The sequence below is a fragment of the Eutrigla gurnardus genome, assembly GCF_963514095.1.
Source record: "Eutrigla gurnardus genome assembly, chromosome: 3".
Classification (NCBI taxonomy): domain Eukaryota; kingdom Metazoa; phylum Chordata; class Actinopteri; order Perciformes; family Triglidae; genus Eutrigla; species Eutrigla gurnardus.
Genome location: NC_139917.1, coordinates 1,330,570 through 1,346,054, shown reverse-complemented (window position 1 = coordinate 1,346,054; position 15,485 = coordinate 1,330,570). Strand labels below are relative to the sequence as shown.

At 39.4% G+C, this 15,485-nt stretch overlaps 1 protein-coding gene across 2 annotated transcripts in view; it reads left to right on the top strand.

The window, feature by feature from the left end:
* glra3 (glycine receptor, alpha 3) overlaps nt 1-8,710 on the top strand; it is a gene marked incomplete at its 3' end in the record, with an annotated part of 92,323 nt that extends 83,613 nt beyond the window's left edge. The window contains exons 8-10 of one of the 2 annotated variants that reach the window (XM_084004975.1): nt 688-837; nt 7,233-7,361; nt 8,381-8,710. In XM_084004975.1, coding sequence (XP_083861101.1) covers nt 688-837; nt 7,233-7,361; nt 8,381-8,710 — 609 coding nt within the window. The remainder of the gene's footprint in view (nt 1-687; nt 838-7,232; nt 7,362-8,380) is intronic. The other variant, XM_084004976.1, reaches the window with a different exon arrangement.
* Between the last annotated feature and the right edge of the window lie 6,775 nt (nt 8,711-15,485).

Below are 15,485 nucleotides of genomic sequence, written 5' to 3'. Positions count from 1 at the left end.
ACACTAGTGCAGGTTTCATCTAGAATGACAGGAAATCTGTTTTAAATTACAATATATTTTCAGTATCCCTCATATATAAAACATATTCAGGCGCCCAGGGTGATCAGCGTTAATAATAATAATAATGGATTGGATTTATATGGCGCTTTTCAAGACACTCAAAGCGCTCTGACAGGGTTCCGGGTTCCATTCATTCACACACAGTCATACCGGTGGTGGTAAACTACAATAGTAGCCACAGCTGCCCTGGGGCAGACGGAAGCGTGGCTGCCATTCTGTGCCTACGGCCCCTCCGACCACCACCTCAAACATACAGCAGTCATACACATTCACACGAGGCAAGCTGGGTGAAGTGTCTTGCCCAAGGACACAACGACCATAACACAGTGACAAGGGCGGGGATCGAACTGCCGACCCTCCGAACATTGGCCAACCCTCTCTACCCGCTCACAGTCGCCCCAGTCGCGTTCATTCATGAGGCCAGAAAAGGGTCGAGTGGTTCAGGGAAAATGTCTCGGGTCCCTTTCAATTCAACTAAAATGTCTTTAGTTGAATTGATTGATTGATTCTCATATCAAAAACAACATTGTTATCAAGTCTCCAAGAAAAGTCAGCAGATTGACACTTTACTGTGTGTGTGTGTGTGTGTGTGTGTGTGTGTGTGTGTGTGTGCGCATGTGTTCACAGGTCTCTTACGTCAAGGCCATCGACATCTGGATGGCAGTGTGTCTTCTCTTCGTCTTCTCTGCCCTGTTGGAGTACGCTGCTGTCAACTTTGTGTCGAGGCAACATAAAGAGCTGCTGCGATTCAGACGTCCTCACAAGGGCAAGAGCAAGGTACTGGAAAAATCCCACACTGAGGCCCAAACCCAATGTCCAAGCAAATTTTGCAGGAACGTGGCTCAAAAGTCCGTGAGGGTTTTTCTGAGCCCGCTATGGACGCTTTCCGTAAGTCCACATTTCTACAGACTTTGCACGAGGGCATTAACCATAAATCATAGCCTGTGACACTAGTGACATTAAACACAGGATTACCAGGAAAGCCCTGAGGAATAAAAGAAAAAAGGTAAAAACGAGTACGGCACATGTGTGTTCAGACCAGTAAATTACATTTACACAGGAACATTAACATTATATGGGAGATAAAACTGTTATTATCAGAGGAATGGGCTATTTTACACACCTGGTTTATTCATCAACCATTTATTTTAATTTTGCTAATCGAAGCTGGTTTGGCTAAACCAAGTAAATAGATTATTTGACATTTATCTCTTGTTTTGTTAGTCAAGAGCCTGGAAGACGTTCAAATCAGGCTGTAAAAAAACTTAAAAATCTAAAATGCACGGTTGTAGATGTTAAATGCTATTTGTATTTAAACCATTCCAAGCTCTCACAGCTCCTTACACTCAACAATTTACTAGGTGATACCAGTTAGGTCCCTGTTCAGAGTTTAAGGCTTTGAGGGAGACATTGGGATTGGGCCTAGTAATATATATCCCTGCACATAAATGTGCACATAGACTAATTTTGCTGTACTCTCAACTCTGGTTTGATGTTGCCACCTTGTGGCAGGATGCTGTCAGAGTAAAAGCAGTAGACGTGAGGGAGGAAAGAGGGGTTCATGATGTCATTCCTGATGTGCGACACGATATGAAGTAGATCTGACTGTGCATGTTTGAGTCTCCTGAAGCACCACATCTCCCTTACTGTATTAGTGCATGACAGAGAATGGATGTGGCTTTATCTGTGTTGTTCTCACTTGTGTTATTTCACTGTCAGAAGGCCATCCAAGCAGAGGATGAGTCTGTTGTCAATGCATGGAACTCTGTTGCTCGGGAAAGGATCAACTCCACATTCAGTCAACTCACTCACACACACACACACACACACACACACACACACACACACACACACACACACACACACACACACACACACACACACACACACACACACACACACAGCATTTTATTTGAAAGGAAGGAAGGAAATCCAGATCTCAGGTCGTCTCAGAGAGGCAACTAAAAAAAAGGTATAAACTTATAGAATCAGAATTAAAAAATAAATAAACATTTACTTTTCAATTAGTTTATATTATTAGTATCTATCCTGTGTATCTCCGAAGCTGTGAAACAAATTACAGCTAAAATATAGTATCACATTCACAGACAGGCCCTACAGACCCAATGTAATAGTCCTTGATCAGGAATCAAGTCCTGTTAGATGGGTGTCAACCACAACTTGCACAATTGTTTGTGTATATTGTTTTCAAAAGTGAAGCCAAAGCTGAAGTGTCTTAAACTTGCATTCTCTCTGCTGGCCATCAGGGGGCAACTCCTCTGGTTGTAAAAATAAGTCTGATTGTATCAAAGCCTATGAGAAAATGGCCCTACTTCTCACTTGATTTATTACTTCAGTAAGCATTGTAAACATGAGTTTATGGTCTCAATTGCTAGTTTAAAAATTAAATAAATGATGGTTCCTTTTAAAGTAAAATTGATTATAAAACAGGGTATGCTTTAGGGTGTGGCTAACTTGTAATTAACAGGTACTTACCACGGCATTAATACTGCGCCCTTGCTACTGTCGCTACCATGCTACCAATGTAATTAGCTACTAAAATGACTTTAACACTTAGCTGTAAAGTTGACCTTGAATTATTTTTTTGTGAACAACTTTTTATTGCTTTTAAATGTAAACAGGAACAGCATTCAGACAACAGTACCGGCATATTGTAGTAAAAAAATAAAGAAATAATAATAAAGAAAAATAACAAAACAAAATAAAAAACAAAGAAAGACCTAGCGGCGACCCCCCCCCCCAATCCCCACCCCACCCACCCCCTCAACCCTGGATCTCTGTAAAACTCCTACAGGACATGTTTTTTTTTTTTTTTTTTTCACGTTATTACAGGTAGTGATTACAGCAATTCCTTAATCTTATCTGCCATTGTTTGCCACGCCAGAATAGTATCAGCTCTAGCACTGTGCACTCTTGCCACTGATAGCTCCATATTAATTATGTCAATGTATGTGTTAATCCATTGGGACTTAGTAATTGTATGTGGAGGTTTCCAGCGTAAAGCCAGCATCTTCTTGGCAGCAGTGATGCCTGTTAAGAGCATACGTCTTTTCCAGCATGTCATCTTTAGTGGGGTGGTATCATTCAAGAGTAGCACAGTGGGAGAACATGGTACAGTGACATCCAGTACATTAGATAAAGTAGTACAGACCTCACCCCAAAAAAGCCTCACATCCTTGCATTCCCAATACATATGCATGTATGAGCCTATAAGTCCATCCGAGCACAGGGAGCAGATTGGAGATGCCAAACGTTTCATGAGAAAGTTTCTCCTAGGAGTGAGGTAAGTCCTGTGGATATAATTGAAATGGATCTGTTGATGGTCTGGGTTTTTGGAAGCAAAGACAATCGAGGACCAAATATTTTCCCAGTCCAGTGAATCACCTCCGATGTAGTGTTCCAGATCACTAGACCATACATGTAAGATAGGGAGGGTTTTATAGTAGGCATCCCGAATTAGTGAATATATCCGGGAGACCAAACCTCTTTTTCGTCCACTGTTGTACAAAATGGAGTGCAAAGGGTGGGTAGTAAGAGGAGAACTCCATGGTACTCCATATGCTTTCATAGATGATCGCAGTTGAAAGTACAGAAATAAAGATGTTCCAGGCAATTGGTAGGACAGTCTCAGATCATTAAAGTCACGAAGCCCGTTCTCGTTATAGACATCTGCTAAAACATAGATACCCCTAGAGCTCCAGTCTGGGGATGAGAATGGGACCCCCCCAGTGAGTAGGGAATAGTTGTTGAAGAGTGGACTATTCAGGTGCCATTTACATGTACTCTTAGATTCCTTCTCAGCAACAACCCACGTTGATAAGAGGAAACTCATTATAGGACCAAGCCTCAGCTTAGCTCGTTTGAAAGGGACAGCAGAGTAAATCAGATCCTCCAGTCTGTGTGGGGATGCTAGGTTCTTTTCTATAGATTTCCAACTGGGATCAGAATTGGGGTTAAGCCAATCTGTGAGTGGTCTTAATACAAATGACCAAAAATAATATTTAAAGTTAGGCACGGAAAGACCACCCTCTGTTTTATGTCGTTGAAGTGTTGTTAACTTCACACGTGGCCGTTTCCCTCCCCAAATAAATTTTGAGACCAAAGAATGGACTTTTTTCCAGTAATCAATTGGGGGTGGTAAGGGCAACATCGAAGAAAAGAAATTTATGCATGGTAAAATATCCATTTTAACAATTGACACACAAGCTTGTAATGATTTTGGCAAGTGAGACCATCTATTGAGATCCGCCTCAACTTTACTGTAGATGCCCTGAAAATTCTTATTGGCAATATTAGCTAATGAGGGAAAAATGTCCACCCCCAAGTATTTAAATTATTTGACCACTGGGATGTGCTGAGGCAATGAGCTCAGGTTCAATTTAGAGTTTAAAGGGAGAAGCGCCGATTTGGTCCAATTGATTTTATAACCAGATAGAGAGCTAAATTCGTGAAAAGTATCCAAAATATGTGGTAATGATATAGGTGCTCTATCAAAATATAATAATATGTCATCAGCATACAGTGATATGGAGTGTGTGGTGTTGTTAAAAGTTATGGGGGAAATAATTGGGTGTTGACGAATTTTCTGTGCGAGGGGCTCTAATGACAAAAGAAAAAGAAAAGGGCTTAACGGGCATCCCTGTCGGCACGAGCGTGATAAATTAAACTTGTTTGATATGATGCCGTTCGTGTTTATCATTGCAGATGAGTTGTTGTATAGTAGTTTAGTTAAATTAATAAAGGTTGAACCCAATTTAAAGCGCTGTAGGACCCTCCACAAATATTCCCATTCTAGCCTATCAAAGGCTTTTTCAGTGTCAAGGCTCAATACTGCACATGGAGAGGGAATATCCTTGGCAGCATGAATTATATGGAGCAGACGCCGTACATTATCAATAGCAAGTCGTTATTTCACAAAGCCTGTCTGGTCACTCTTAATTGGCGTAGTTATGTGGGGTTCTAATCGCGAGGCCAGTATACGGGCAAAGATTTTTATTTCGGCATTGAGGATAGATAATGGTCTATATTGTTTATTGTTTATTGTTATTATGGATCCCCATTAGTTGTCGCAGAAGCGGCAGACTAGTCTTCCTGGGGTCCAATTAAAATCTGAACATACAAACAATTAGTTCCCACATTTAGTGGTGTCCTTATTGGGTTTGGGTAATATAGCTATCAAGGCGGCATTCATGTCATTAAAAAAGGCACCAACAAAAACAGCTTTATGAACCATGCCTAAAAAGTATTGTCCCAGCTCTTCCCAAAAGGTGAGATAAAACTCTGGGGGAATACCATCCCATCCCGGAGACTTGCCTTTTCTCATTCCAGCTATAGCACCCCTCAACTCAGTCAGAGTGATTGGATCCCCAAGGCGCTGTGCATCTTCTTGCGTAAGCGTGGGAAGCTCTAAATCTTGTAAAAAGGTTTCACATTTAGTTTTATCCAATGATATTTCAGATTTGTATAGGTCTGCATAAAAAATGTGGAAAGCAGTACTGATTTCTTTGGGAGCAGTGAGCAATTTTTGGTCTGAGCTGATAGCTGCAATGTTAGAATATTTTTCGCATTTTTGCAGACTAAGAGAGAGCAGGCGAGCCATTAAAATAATAGTTTCTTCTGGTCCTATGAATTTGAATTTCAGCTCGTAACCTCAGAATGTTGTTTAACTTCACTCTGACTGCGTCGATTTTCTTTTTCCTGTCCTCTGATGCGCCATCCCCCTGCTGGGCCTGTAATTCATTTTCAAGTGAATTAATTTTGCCCAGCCTTGTTCGATTAAGGTAAGAAGGGAAGGAAATAGTTGTATTTCTCACAAATCCTTTAATTGCGCCCCATAAGACTCGAGGGTCCTCTACTGAGTTAGCATTCTCTGAGATAAATGTTTTAAAGGTATTTTTGAAATGGACACAATAATCATTGTTTTTAAGTAGTGTGGTGTTAAAGCGCCATCTTGTGGCCTTAGTTGGAGTCTTGGCAAGTGTGAGCTGTGATGTGATAACACAATGGTCAGATAAAGAGTTAGGATGAATCACAGCTGAATGAATTAGTATAGTATTGCAGAAGCCAATAAATGATCTATCCTTGAGTAGGTTTTGTGTCTGTACGAAAAAAATATATTGTCTTGAGGAGGGGTTTACAGCTCTAAATAGATCTGTGAGACTAAAATCGTCAACTAAACCTTGGAAGGCAACTGTCGAAGGTGGAATATGTTGAGATGCTGTACTAGATCTATCGAGTAAGGGATCCAGGACAGCGTTCATGTCAGCGCCAATAATAACTGAAAAGTCCTGCAGGTCACTTAAAGTCTTGCTAATTGTGCCAAAGAACTCTGGGCTAAAATTATTTGTGGCATATAAACATAGAAATGCAATGTTTTGACCATATATATTTGTTTTAATGTAAGCAATTCGACCATCCTCACTTTCATAGCTTCCAATTATTGTTAAGGATAGGCTACGTCGTAACACCACCAGGGCACCGCGGCTTTTAGAATCAAAAGTAGCCGCAGCTGCAGTATAATAATAACGGTTTGACAAGCGTTGTGTATCGGAGTGTTTAAAATGTGACTATTGAATGAAGGCCACGTCTATCTTGTGTCTCTTAAGCCAATCCAGACACATTGAGCGCTTAATGGGGGCATTAAGGCCATTTATATTCCAGCTAGCTATGTGTAGCATAGTCATTATTACAGACAAGGCTGGGCAAAGTTTTGTGTTCCTGCATAAACATTATAGTCAGAAACGTGGAGATCCAAATAATCAACCCCATGTCGCCAAAAAAAAGGAAAAAAAAAAGTTGACCTTGAATTATTGAAGTTAACTTTGTTAACAGCACACAAGAGATCCGCACATGCTAGGCACAAAGGCAAACAATGGGTTTACAGGCAAAACATTTCCAACAATACTTCAGTGTGTGTCAGTGTGATCGGTCTCTTTGCTCATGTTATTTGACCGGTGTTCTATAAAAGTAAGTACTTATGAAAGTGTTCTGAATTTAGACTAAAACACCCAAACAAAATGTATTGGAGAGCTTTTAATATTTACCACATAGGTTGACTGAATTAATGGATGTCCCTACCCTGTTGCTATGCTATTTTTTTTCCTTTTGGTTTCTGTCTGTTGATTACTGGTGTGCATGCTGTTGACTGCTAGAACAGTGGAGGTGCAGTTGATCCAGAGGAGCTAGCTGCCTCTCTTCGTCGTGTTAATGTTGACGACGGCCTCAAACCAACAGACCCTCCTTATGGATCTATGACCAACATCTACACCAGCAACCACAGGGTAATGGCACAGCATGTTTGTGTGTGTGCCTGTGCATATATGTTTGCATGTTTCATTTGCATGTTTCAACCAGTGGACAAGAACACTGTGTGAGGATTATTATAACGTATGATGGGAGCCACTAGCATAGGCCATACTGGGCCCAAAACTAGCACAATACAATGCAGATTCAGTTCGTGAAATAGGCACAAAAGTTTTGTTGCCTAAACCAAACTTTTGTTTTGTTGCAAAACGTAATGTTTGTTTTGTTGCGTAAACCTAATGCATGTTTTGTTGCCTAAGCCTAACGTACATTTTGTTGCCTAAACCCCAATTTTTGTGTTTTTGTTTAAACCTAACTTTCGTTTTGTTGCCTTAACCTGATTGTATGTAGTTATTTTAAGTCAAACCATGACATTATTCCTAAATGCTACTAAGTGGTGTTGTTGCCTAAACTTAACTTCCATTTTGATGCGTAATGTCGTCCTGACTCGCACAAAAAAAATGTGGTGTAGGTACGAGGGATACTTCTGCTTGAAACACATGAGCGGCACAAAAAAGGGAACATTTTCTTTCCATGTACACAGTTCAGTAGATTTCAATTTTGTGAGTATTTTATGAACTGCTGTTAGACTGTGTTGCGTGATAGATTGAGAGATGTTATATCTTGAGTTCAGTGTCTCTAGGAAACCTTTTTTGAGCAAGCTGAGGAAATGTTCAGCATTGGAGAGTTATGAACCAAATGAATCATTTTTATTCGCACAAGATGCTTAAATGACTGTAAAATGACCATATAGTCATTTTGAATTTTAATGAGTGTTTGCACAGAAAAAAAATGCAGGCTTTGACATGTGAGTGTCTCATCTTGTCAGTCTGTTAACGTATAAGACAAATGTGTAAACTTCTTTGCTCCTATTTATACCCTCATTCAGTGCCTTTCTCAAAGGCCACATCAATGGCACATGCAGTCTGTGAAATAATAAGTGAGCATTATTTTCTGATCTGTGAGCCCTTCCTCCTCTTCCTTGTCTCTCCAACAGGAAGGGGAGGTACACGAGCGCAGACTGACCTCCACAGCTGCTGTGACTTCCACTCCAAGCAACAGCAAGGACTTGAAGGCCAGCGCTAACAACACTGTTACTGTACTGAATACCCCAGGAGCCACTGCAAACACTACCCAGAATCCATCTGGGGCTGTAGCAGGCGGAGGGGGTAAAAGCATTGAAGAGATGAGAAAGTTATTTATCGACAGAGCCAAAAAGATTGACACTGTGTCGAGAGCTGGCTTCCCTCTGGCCTTCCTCTTCTTCAATATATTCTACTGGGTTCTTTATAAGATACTTCGACATGAAGATGTACATAAGCGATAGAGAAAGAACGAGCATTGATAATTCACATACGGTGTTATTACTATACATATGAGGACACTAAATTTACAACTTTTATTTCCCTTTTCCTTAATCTTGAGAACCATTCAGACCTCACTTTTTCAAAAATGTCAAGAAGCTCATATCAGTTCTCACAAATAATGTAGAAAAACAGGATCAAGAATTAGCAAGTCAAAGAGAGAGCCTCTGTACTGGGGAAATGATGAGACCATTCATTAAGGATACAGCAGGGTGCGCTCTAAAAGATACTGATTGTTTACACACATGGGCAATGTCTGGAGCATAGAAATCAAATAGGAGTTGAAGGGACATTCCATTCAAATCAATGTAGCAGGACAGTCAGATCTATAGTCAACAGTGAGAGACAATTATGTTTTTTCAATTTGTTTGAATTGCACAATGAATTAGTTTCAAGTCACAAAAGTCCCATTTTGTGAAACAGCCACTATCTTGTCTCGCTAGCTAGCTAGCGAACTTCAAACACTAATGTAACTTTATCTTACCTGATGAGTTTTATCCAGCAACACTTTTTATCAGCAGGAAGAGAAAGAAGGAGTGAGACCTGTTGTTAGTGTGAGTAACGTAACATCCTGGTACCCAACACACAGAGAGACCTGTTGTTAGTGTGAGTAACGTTACATCCTGGTACTGAACACACAGAGAGACCTGTTGTTAGTGTGAGTAACGTTACATCCTGGTACCCAACACACAGAGAGACCTGTTGCTATAGTAACATTACTTCCTGGTACCCAACACACAGAGAGACCTGTTGTTAGTGTGAGTAACGTTAAATCCTGGTACCCAACACACAGGGAGACCTGTTGTTATAGTAACGTTACATCCTGGTACCCAACACACAGAGAGACCTGTTGTTATAGTAACGTTACATCCTGGTACCCAACACACAGAGAGACCTGTTGTTATAGTAACGTTACATCCTGGTACCCAATACACAGACATCGTAGCTTCTAGCTTCAGAGATGGCCAGAGTCATTCTAATTACGTTTTTTCACAGTTATATACTTCAGCAGTTATATGATAAAATGCAACATCCTTGACTTGTAAAATTATCTTTTCAATTGTAATTCATGCCACAGTTTATATGGGATCAAGAAATTGTACACATGGGATCGTACATATTTTTTCCAAAATAAGGTGCCATGGTGGTCCAACAGAAGGGGCCGGACTTAGCCTCTCTATTGGGACTGTACACCATATGAAGTAAATTAACTTACTGCAAGTCGCGAACTCTTTGAGGTGAGCTTTTGCAGTGTCGACTGAAGGAGTAATGTTACAAAGCATAGAGAGACAATCTAAATTAGTAAAACAACTAACAAAATGGCCATTTTCTTTTGTGCTAGTCACATGACCACTAAAAACAGTCCAATGTCCATTATACTCAAATTCTATTTGTATGGGCTGGAATATGCATAAACATATCCAGTATGTAGATATGGCCTATGAATCAAAAGTAATCAAAATAATCTCCCACAAATGAGTGACATGGCCCATCTGACTCGTTCTGTTTCACTTGAATATCAAGATCATCAATGTGATGTGTAATGGACGATGTTGAAAATGACAACGAGAGTCCTGGTATTCATGTATTGATGAATAGGTGATGAGATGGCAAGAAAAAAAATGAAAGATAAATGTGATACAGAAAGGAAGCTTTAAACTAGAATTAGTACACACAACATATCTGGTCACATTCACACAAAGTTTGGTTGATAATAAACTTTAGATATAATCAATCATAGCAGTGAACTGCTTTTTAGTTTGGGCTTTTTTTTCAGCCACATTTGCCTGTGGCTAAGAAGGATGGATAGTAAGGGTGATTTCACCTATAGTCCTCTTTAAAATGAACCAAACTCACTCCTCTTAAGGTGGACAGAAAAGTTGGTCCACCATACAAAATGTTTCTGTTCACATTGTAAGTTAATTGAAAGTTCTGTTTCTGGTGGACTTCAGCTCTGATGGGGCCTCAGTCCTCTTTCAGTTCACACTATAGTTCCTATCTTCATCACTCTTCACTGGTCAATGACGCGATTAGTTGCTTTATCATTCATTCCCTAAAAAAATCTACTTTATAATTTTCATCCAATACTATTTGTTACTGAATAGAGCCTTAATGCATCATAATGTAACTGCAACCTCCATTCATTGTTAGCTCCGTTATTTAGCCAATCTGGACTTAGCTCCCCTCTAGCAGCTCCTGATGATTTCAACAAAGATCTGCTGTTCACAATGTGGACTGGTGACTAGAAAACCCTAAAAATCTTCAGATTGCATGTTTTTACTGAATCTTTTACTGAAAAGCCGATAACGATAATGGCAGCTTGGTTGCCTGGATCTGAAAAAAAACAAGCGACAGAGTGGCAACCAGGGGCCCATTTCAGGAAGCAAGTTTAACAAACTTTGAGTCAAAACTTGAACTCCAGGTTGACCAATTCTGAGCTGTCAAACTCAGAGTTTTCGGTTCCAGAGCAACAGTTTTGAATTAGTTCAAATTAGTTAATCAACTCTGAAGATGTAAACTCTGAGTTACGCGTGTGCCTGCCAACTCTACAAAGCCATCATCAATGGAGCTCCGATACTACGATTCACCATGGCAACTGGGAGATTTATTAGATATTACTTCATGTTTATGGAGAAAACTCTCATCCTGAGAAAGCAGAGCAATGTAACTGCTTCAAAGTAGAGATAGTCGGCGTGGCAGACATTTACGGCCCGACTTAATGCATAACTGAATGAAACAGTCGATTGATCTAAAGGTGATAACGCTTTATGTTCAGCTTCATAGAGCGACTCTGTGGTGTAAAGGTTAGCAACGTTGCCTACGGTGCAGGCGACAGGGGTTCAACTTCTGTATTTCACGAAGTAGCGCAATCAACAAATAATCATTTTCATATAGGTGTAATCCCACAGGCATAAAAAGAAAGTGGCTTCAGTTGAAGATTAAGCATAAGAATATTGCGTGAATACCTAGACTAAGGCATATTTAATCATATTAAACAGTAAATATAAGATAAGTATAAGTATAATATAAAGAGCTCTGCAAAGAATCTGGATTATGTCCGCGATATGAAATGTCGAAAATGTCTGAGAATATTGTTTAGATATGTGATCGGTAGGAAAGGTAAAATTCCTCTCCCGACGTAAAGCTGCTAGAATCACTTTTATTTCCATAGCCTATCGATAAGGTTGGCGAGGAAAGAACGGCACATTTTTTCAGAGTTTGTTTCAGATTCCGGAAAAAGGCGGAGACATGTAGGAGAAACTCAGGGTTTGTTGAAACAAACCTGCCAGCGAGCAGGTTAGGTTCGCGGAGTATGTTACCATGGTAACTGAAAAACCAGAGTTTCCCTCATCTCAGGGTTAACTAACTCAAGGTTTTCACTAAACCTGCTTTCTGAAACGGGCCCCTCACTGAATGTTTACAGCTAATTGTTAGTCATCTTAGTAGCTAATTGCTTTAGTAGTGAGGCTGTATTATTATTAACATGACAATAACAAGGAAGCCCTGCCCCCGAAAGCATCCCCCGCTTTCTGGTCTGTTGGACTCTAAATGGACCATAATGTACTAAATGAACATCATGCTGGATTGAAGAAGACTTGAAACTAGAAACTACAAGAACATAAACTAATGTTTACAATGTTTACTGAGATAATAAATCAAATTTGATTGGCTGCCTGGGCCATGTGTGACATTGATGAAGATGCAACTCCACACTAGGGGCTAAGAGCTTTTATGTGTTAAATTAACTTTGAGCATGTTAACATCTAAAGGAAAAAGACACTTAAACAACTCTCCAAATTCCTGAATATGATCCACTGTATAAACACATCTGTAATAATAGATATTCCCCTCCCCCCAGCCATGATAGCACATACAACTTAGACTATGCAAGGGAAATTAGTGAATACATATATAATCATACAAATAATAAATAAGATAAACTTAGTTAAAAAAAGAAAAATCATGTAGTCTACCTGACATGGACTAAAAAACACAGACAGATTAATGACTGGAGCTGAGGTCATCTCCACCAATGACAGGTTCTTTTTTGAGTCTGCTGTGTACACAATACAAAGCGTTTGGAAGCTTATGTTAACTTGGACCTAAAGTCGAATTGAGATTATATCAGGTGATATTCACAAATATTCACATATATATGTGATGAATACAATCACAATAAAGACACAAGTTTGCTTAATTGTCAGCGTTCCTCTCACTGAGTTTGTTAAGTGACGTGGTAGTGTGTTGTTAGTGTGACAGGCTTCTCACTTTGATAAAGATCCATGAAAATGTAAATATGTACTATGTTTGGTAATTCACAGCACAGAAAGCAATACTAAATATCATTTGACTGACAAATACACAGAACTTATTTTGTCTTATTGACCACCAGGTATGTATGTAAATAATAGAAAACCAGCACATCAGTGTGACCCAGTGACTGGTGTATGGATGAAATGATGGATTAAACTGAGAGGCCGAGCTCTGTAGATAGTCAGGTGCCCTGTTGAAGCACCTCATCTGCTTACTCACAATAACTATTTACAAAACAGATTCTCAAATTGAAATGCAGCAGGCAGGGTGCATCTAGCTCCGGGTCCAGGTGGAAAAGTGGAGCTGAGGTCTGACCACCTCTACTGTGTTGGCAGTAAACGTGACGCAAATCTTTGCTTTGTGTTGCTTGCCCAAGCGTGACTGTGGGATCCATTGTGTTTATTTGTTGGATCATTTGTGTTTATGACATCGTCCAGAGGTGCTCGGTCAATTTCACTGAGCTGTATTCACTGTATCTAGCAAGACACGTCGACTAGTTTACTACAACTGGATGAACCCAAAATAAATGATCTAGCTGTAATTAAATAGCAATAAACAGATCAAAATGATGCTGAAATAACTCCATACTGTTAGTGATTAGTAAAATGTCTGAAGTCATGCTTTGTTAGGTCTGTCTGCAACGACAGACAAGCAAACAACTTTTAAAATGCTTGTTTTCTGAATTGAGACTGGATTGATGGGAACTAGGCTATGCTAGCACAGTAGCTTCTACATAGTCACTTGAAATAACGTCATCTATACATAAATATGACAGCTACGTTGTGGTTTGTACCATAGTCTCTGGTTTAGTAATGTGAGCTACTATGGTAGAGCTCTGGGGGACCACAGACTAATGCTGCATTTGTTTCCTCCATTTCTGATTCTGTGACATCAGGAGGAGAAGCGTGGAGTGATTCAGTGAGACAAAATCACCAAACATAAACGTGTCGAAAGGTAATGAAAGTATGACAAACACGGGGGAAAGGTAAGCAGGCCCTGATAAATATTCTAAACATCACTTTTAATTATTAACGCATTGTCTTTTATTCGGAGAACTGTTTCTTTACTCGTCGGGTATCACTTGTTTCTCGGCGACATACACAGTGGTGAATCATTACAGGGGTTTTGTGGTGTAATCAAATAAAGACTGTGCACTATAATGTTTACACAAACCAAAGCACCCATGAACGGTGGTACCATTATTTGTACTGTAATTGGTGGAGATTACCACTGAGATGAAACAGAATTGTTTCAACTCAAAGTCCAAAGTTCAACACGGACAAGTTGGACAAATTCAAAGACCAACACATAATAAATCAACTGAATTAAAGGTTTATCCAACGGAGTATAATGTATAAAGCGGTAAAGCGGTATTTTCGGTAACTGGGCTTATTAGGTCATGAAATATCTTTGAAATTACACTTGTCCAAAATGGAAAGAGTTCAATCTCCTGGCCAAAATAACTGCGATTCAGGATATTATCCCAATAATCATCTTATATGATTTAAACTCTTAAAATGAAACTAAAACAGACTGGAATCACTTTACATTTTGTCAAGAAACAAATATTTGTATTGCTTAACAGATGAGACAAACTTCTTATTTAAATGGACATCTTTTTAAGTGAAAAACTATCAAATTAGCTTGTATGAGATGATTATAAATAATAAGGAAACAAAAATAAGGATGAATAAACAAAAGTATTTTTCAATCAGGGTGTATTTTTTCACATCTCTACCATGATAGCAGCTAGACAGCTTTTTCAAGTCAGACTTATTATTTTTTTTTTCCGATTAAAACGGAAATTCACCACAATTATCATCACCACCTTTGGTTTTCTGAAGCTAGTGAATCACAATCACAATAGTCAGTGTTTTTGTTTAAAACTCCAAAAACTCACAGCATCCCTTTAATAGCGCTTCATAAATCCATGTCAGTTGGTGTGTGTTATTACCAATTTCCAGTTCTCTATTCCTGTCCTTATGAGACATCCTCTGAACCTGGGACTGCACAAGACCTCCAATGCTCTGACAGAGACCAAAAAAAGCCTGAGAAAAAGTGCCATTGGATTCCTGCTGTTCTCTGTAAAAAACAACTAAAAGAGGAGGCGAGATGAAAAACAGAAGACATTTATATGAATTTCACGACAAAAATCAACCATGATAGAGACGCTTCTTGATCATGGACGACTGCTTTGTGCCCCCTACCCCCTGATATCTCCCTTATATTCAGTTGAACAGGTTTCAGTATGTCTGTTTTTTAGATAAAGAGAGAATTTAAGTTAATTGATTGATGTCAATTTGTGAGCAGCCTGATTCCCTGCAATTTAGATTGATTAGCAACTACAAAAATACACAAAACAGTTACATTGACTTCCTTTGAAAATCCCCACAAATAAATTTGTGCTGCAAGCAGTGATGAATG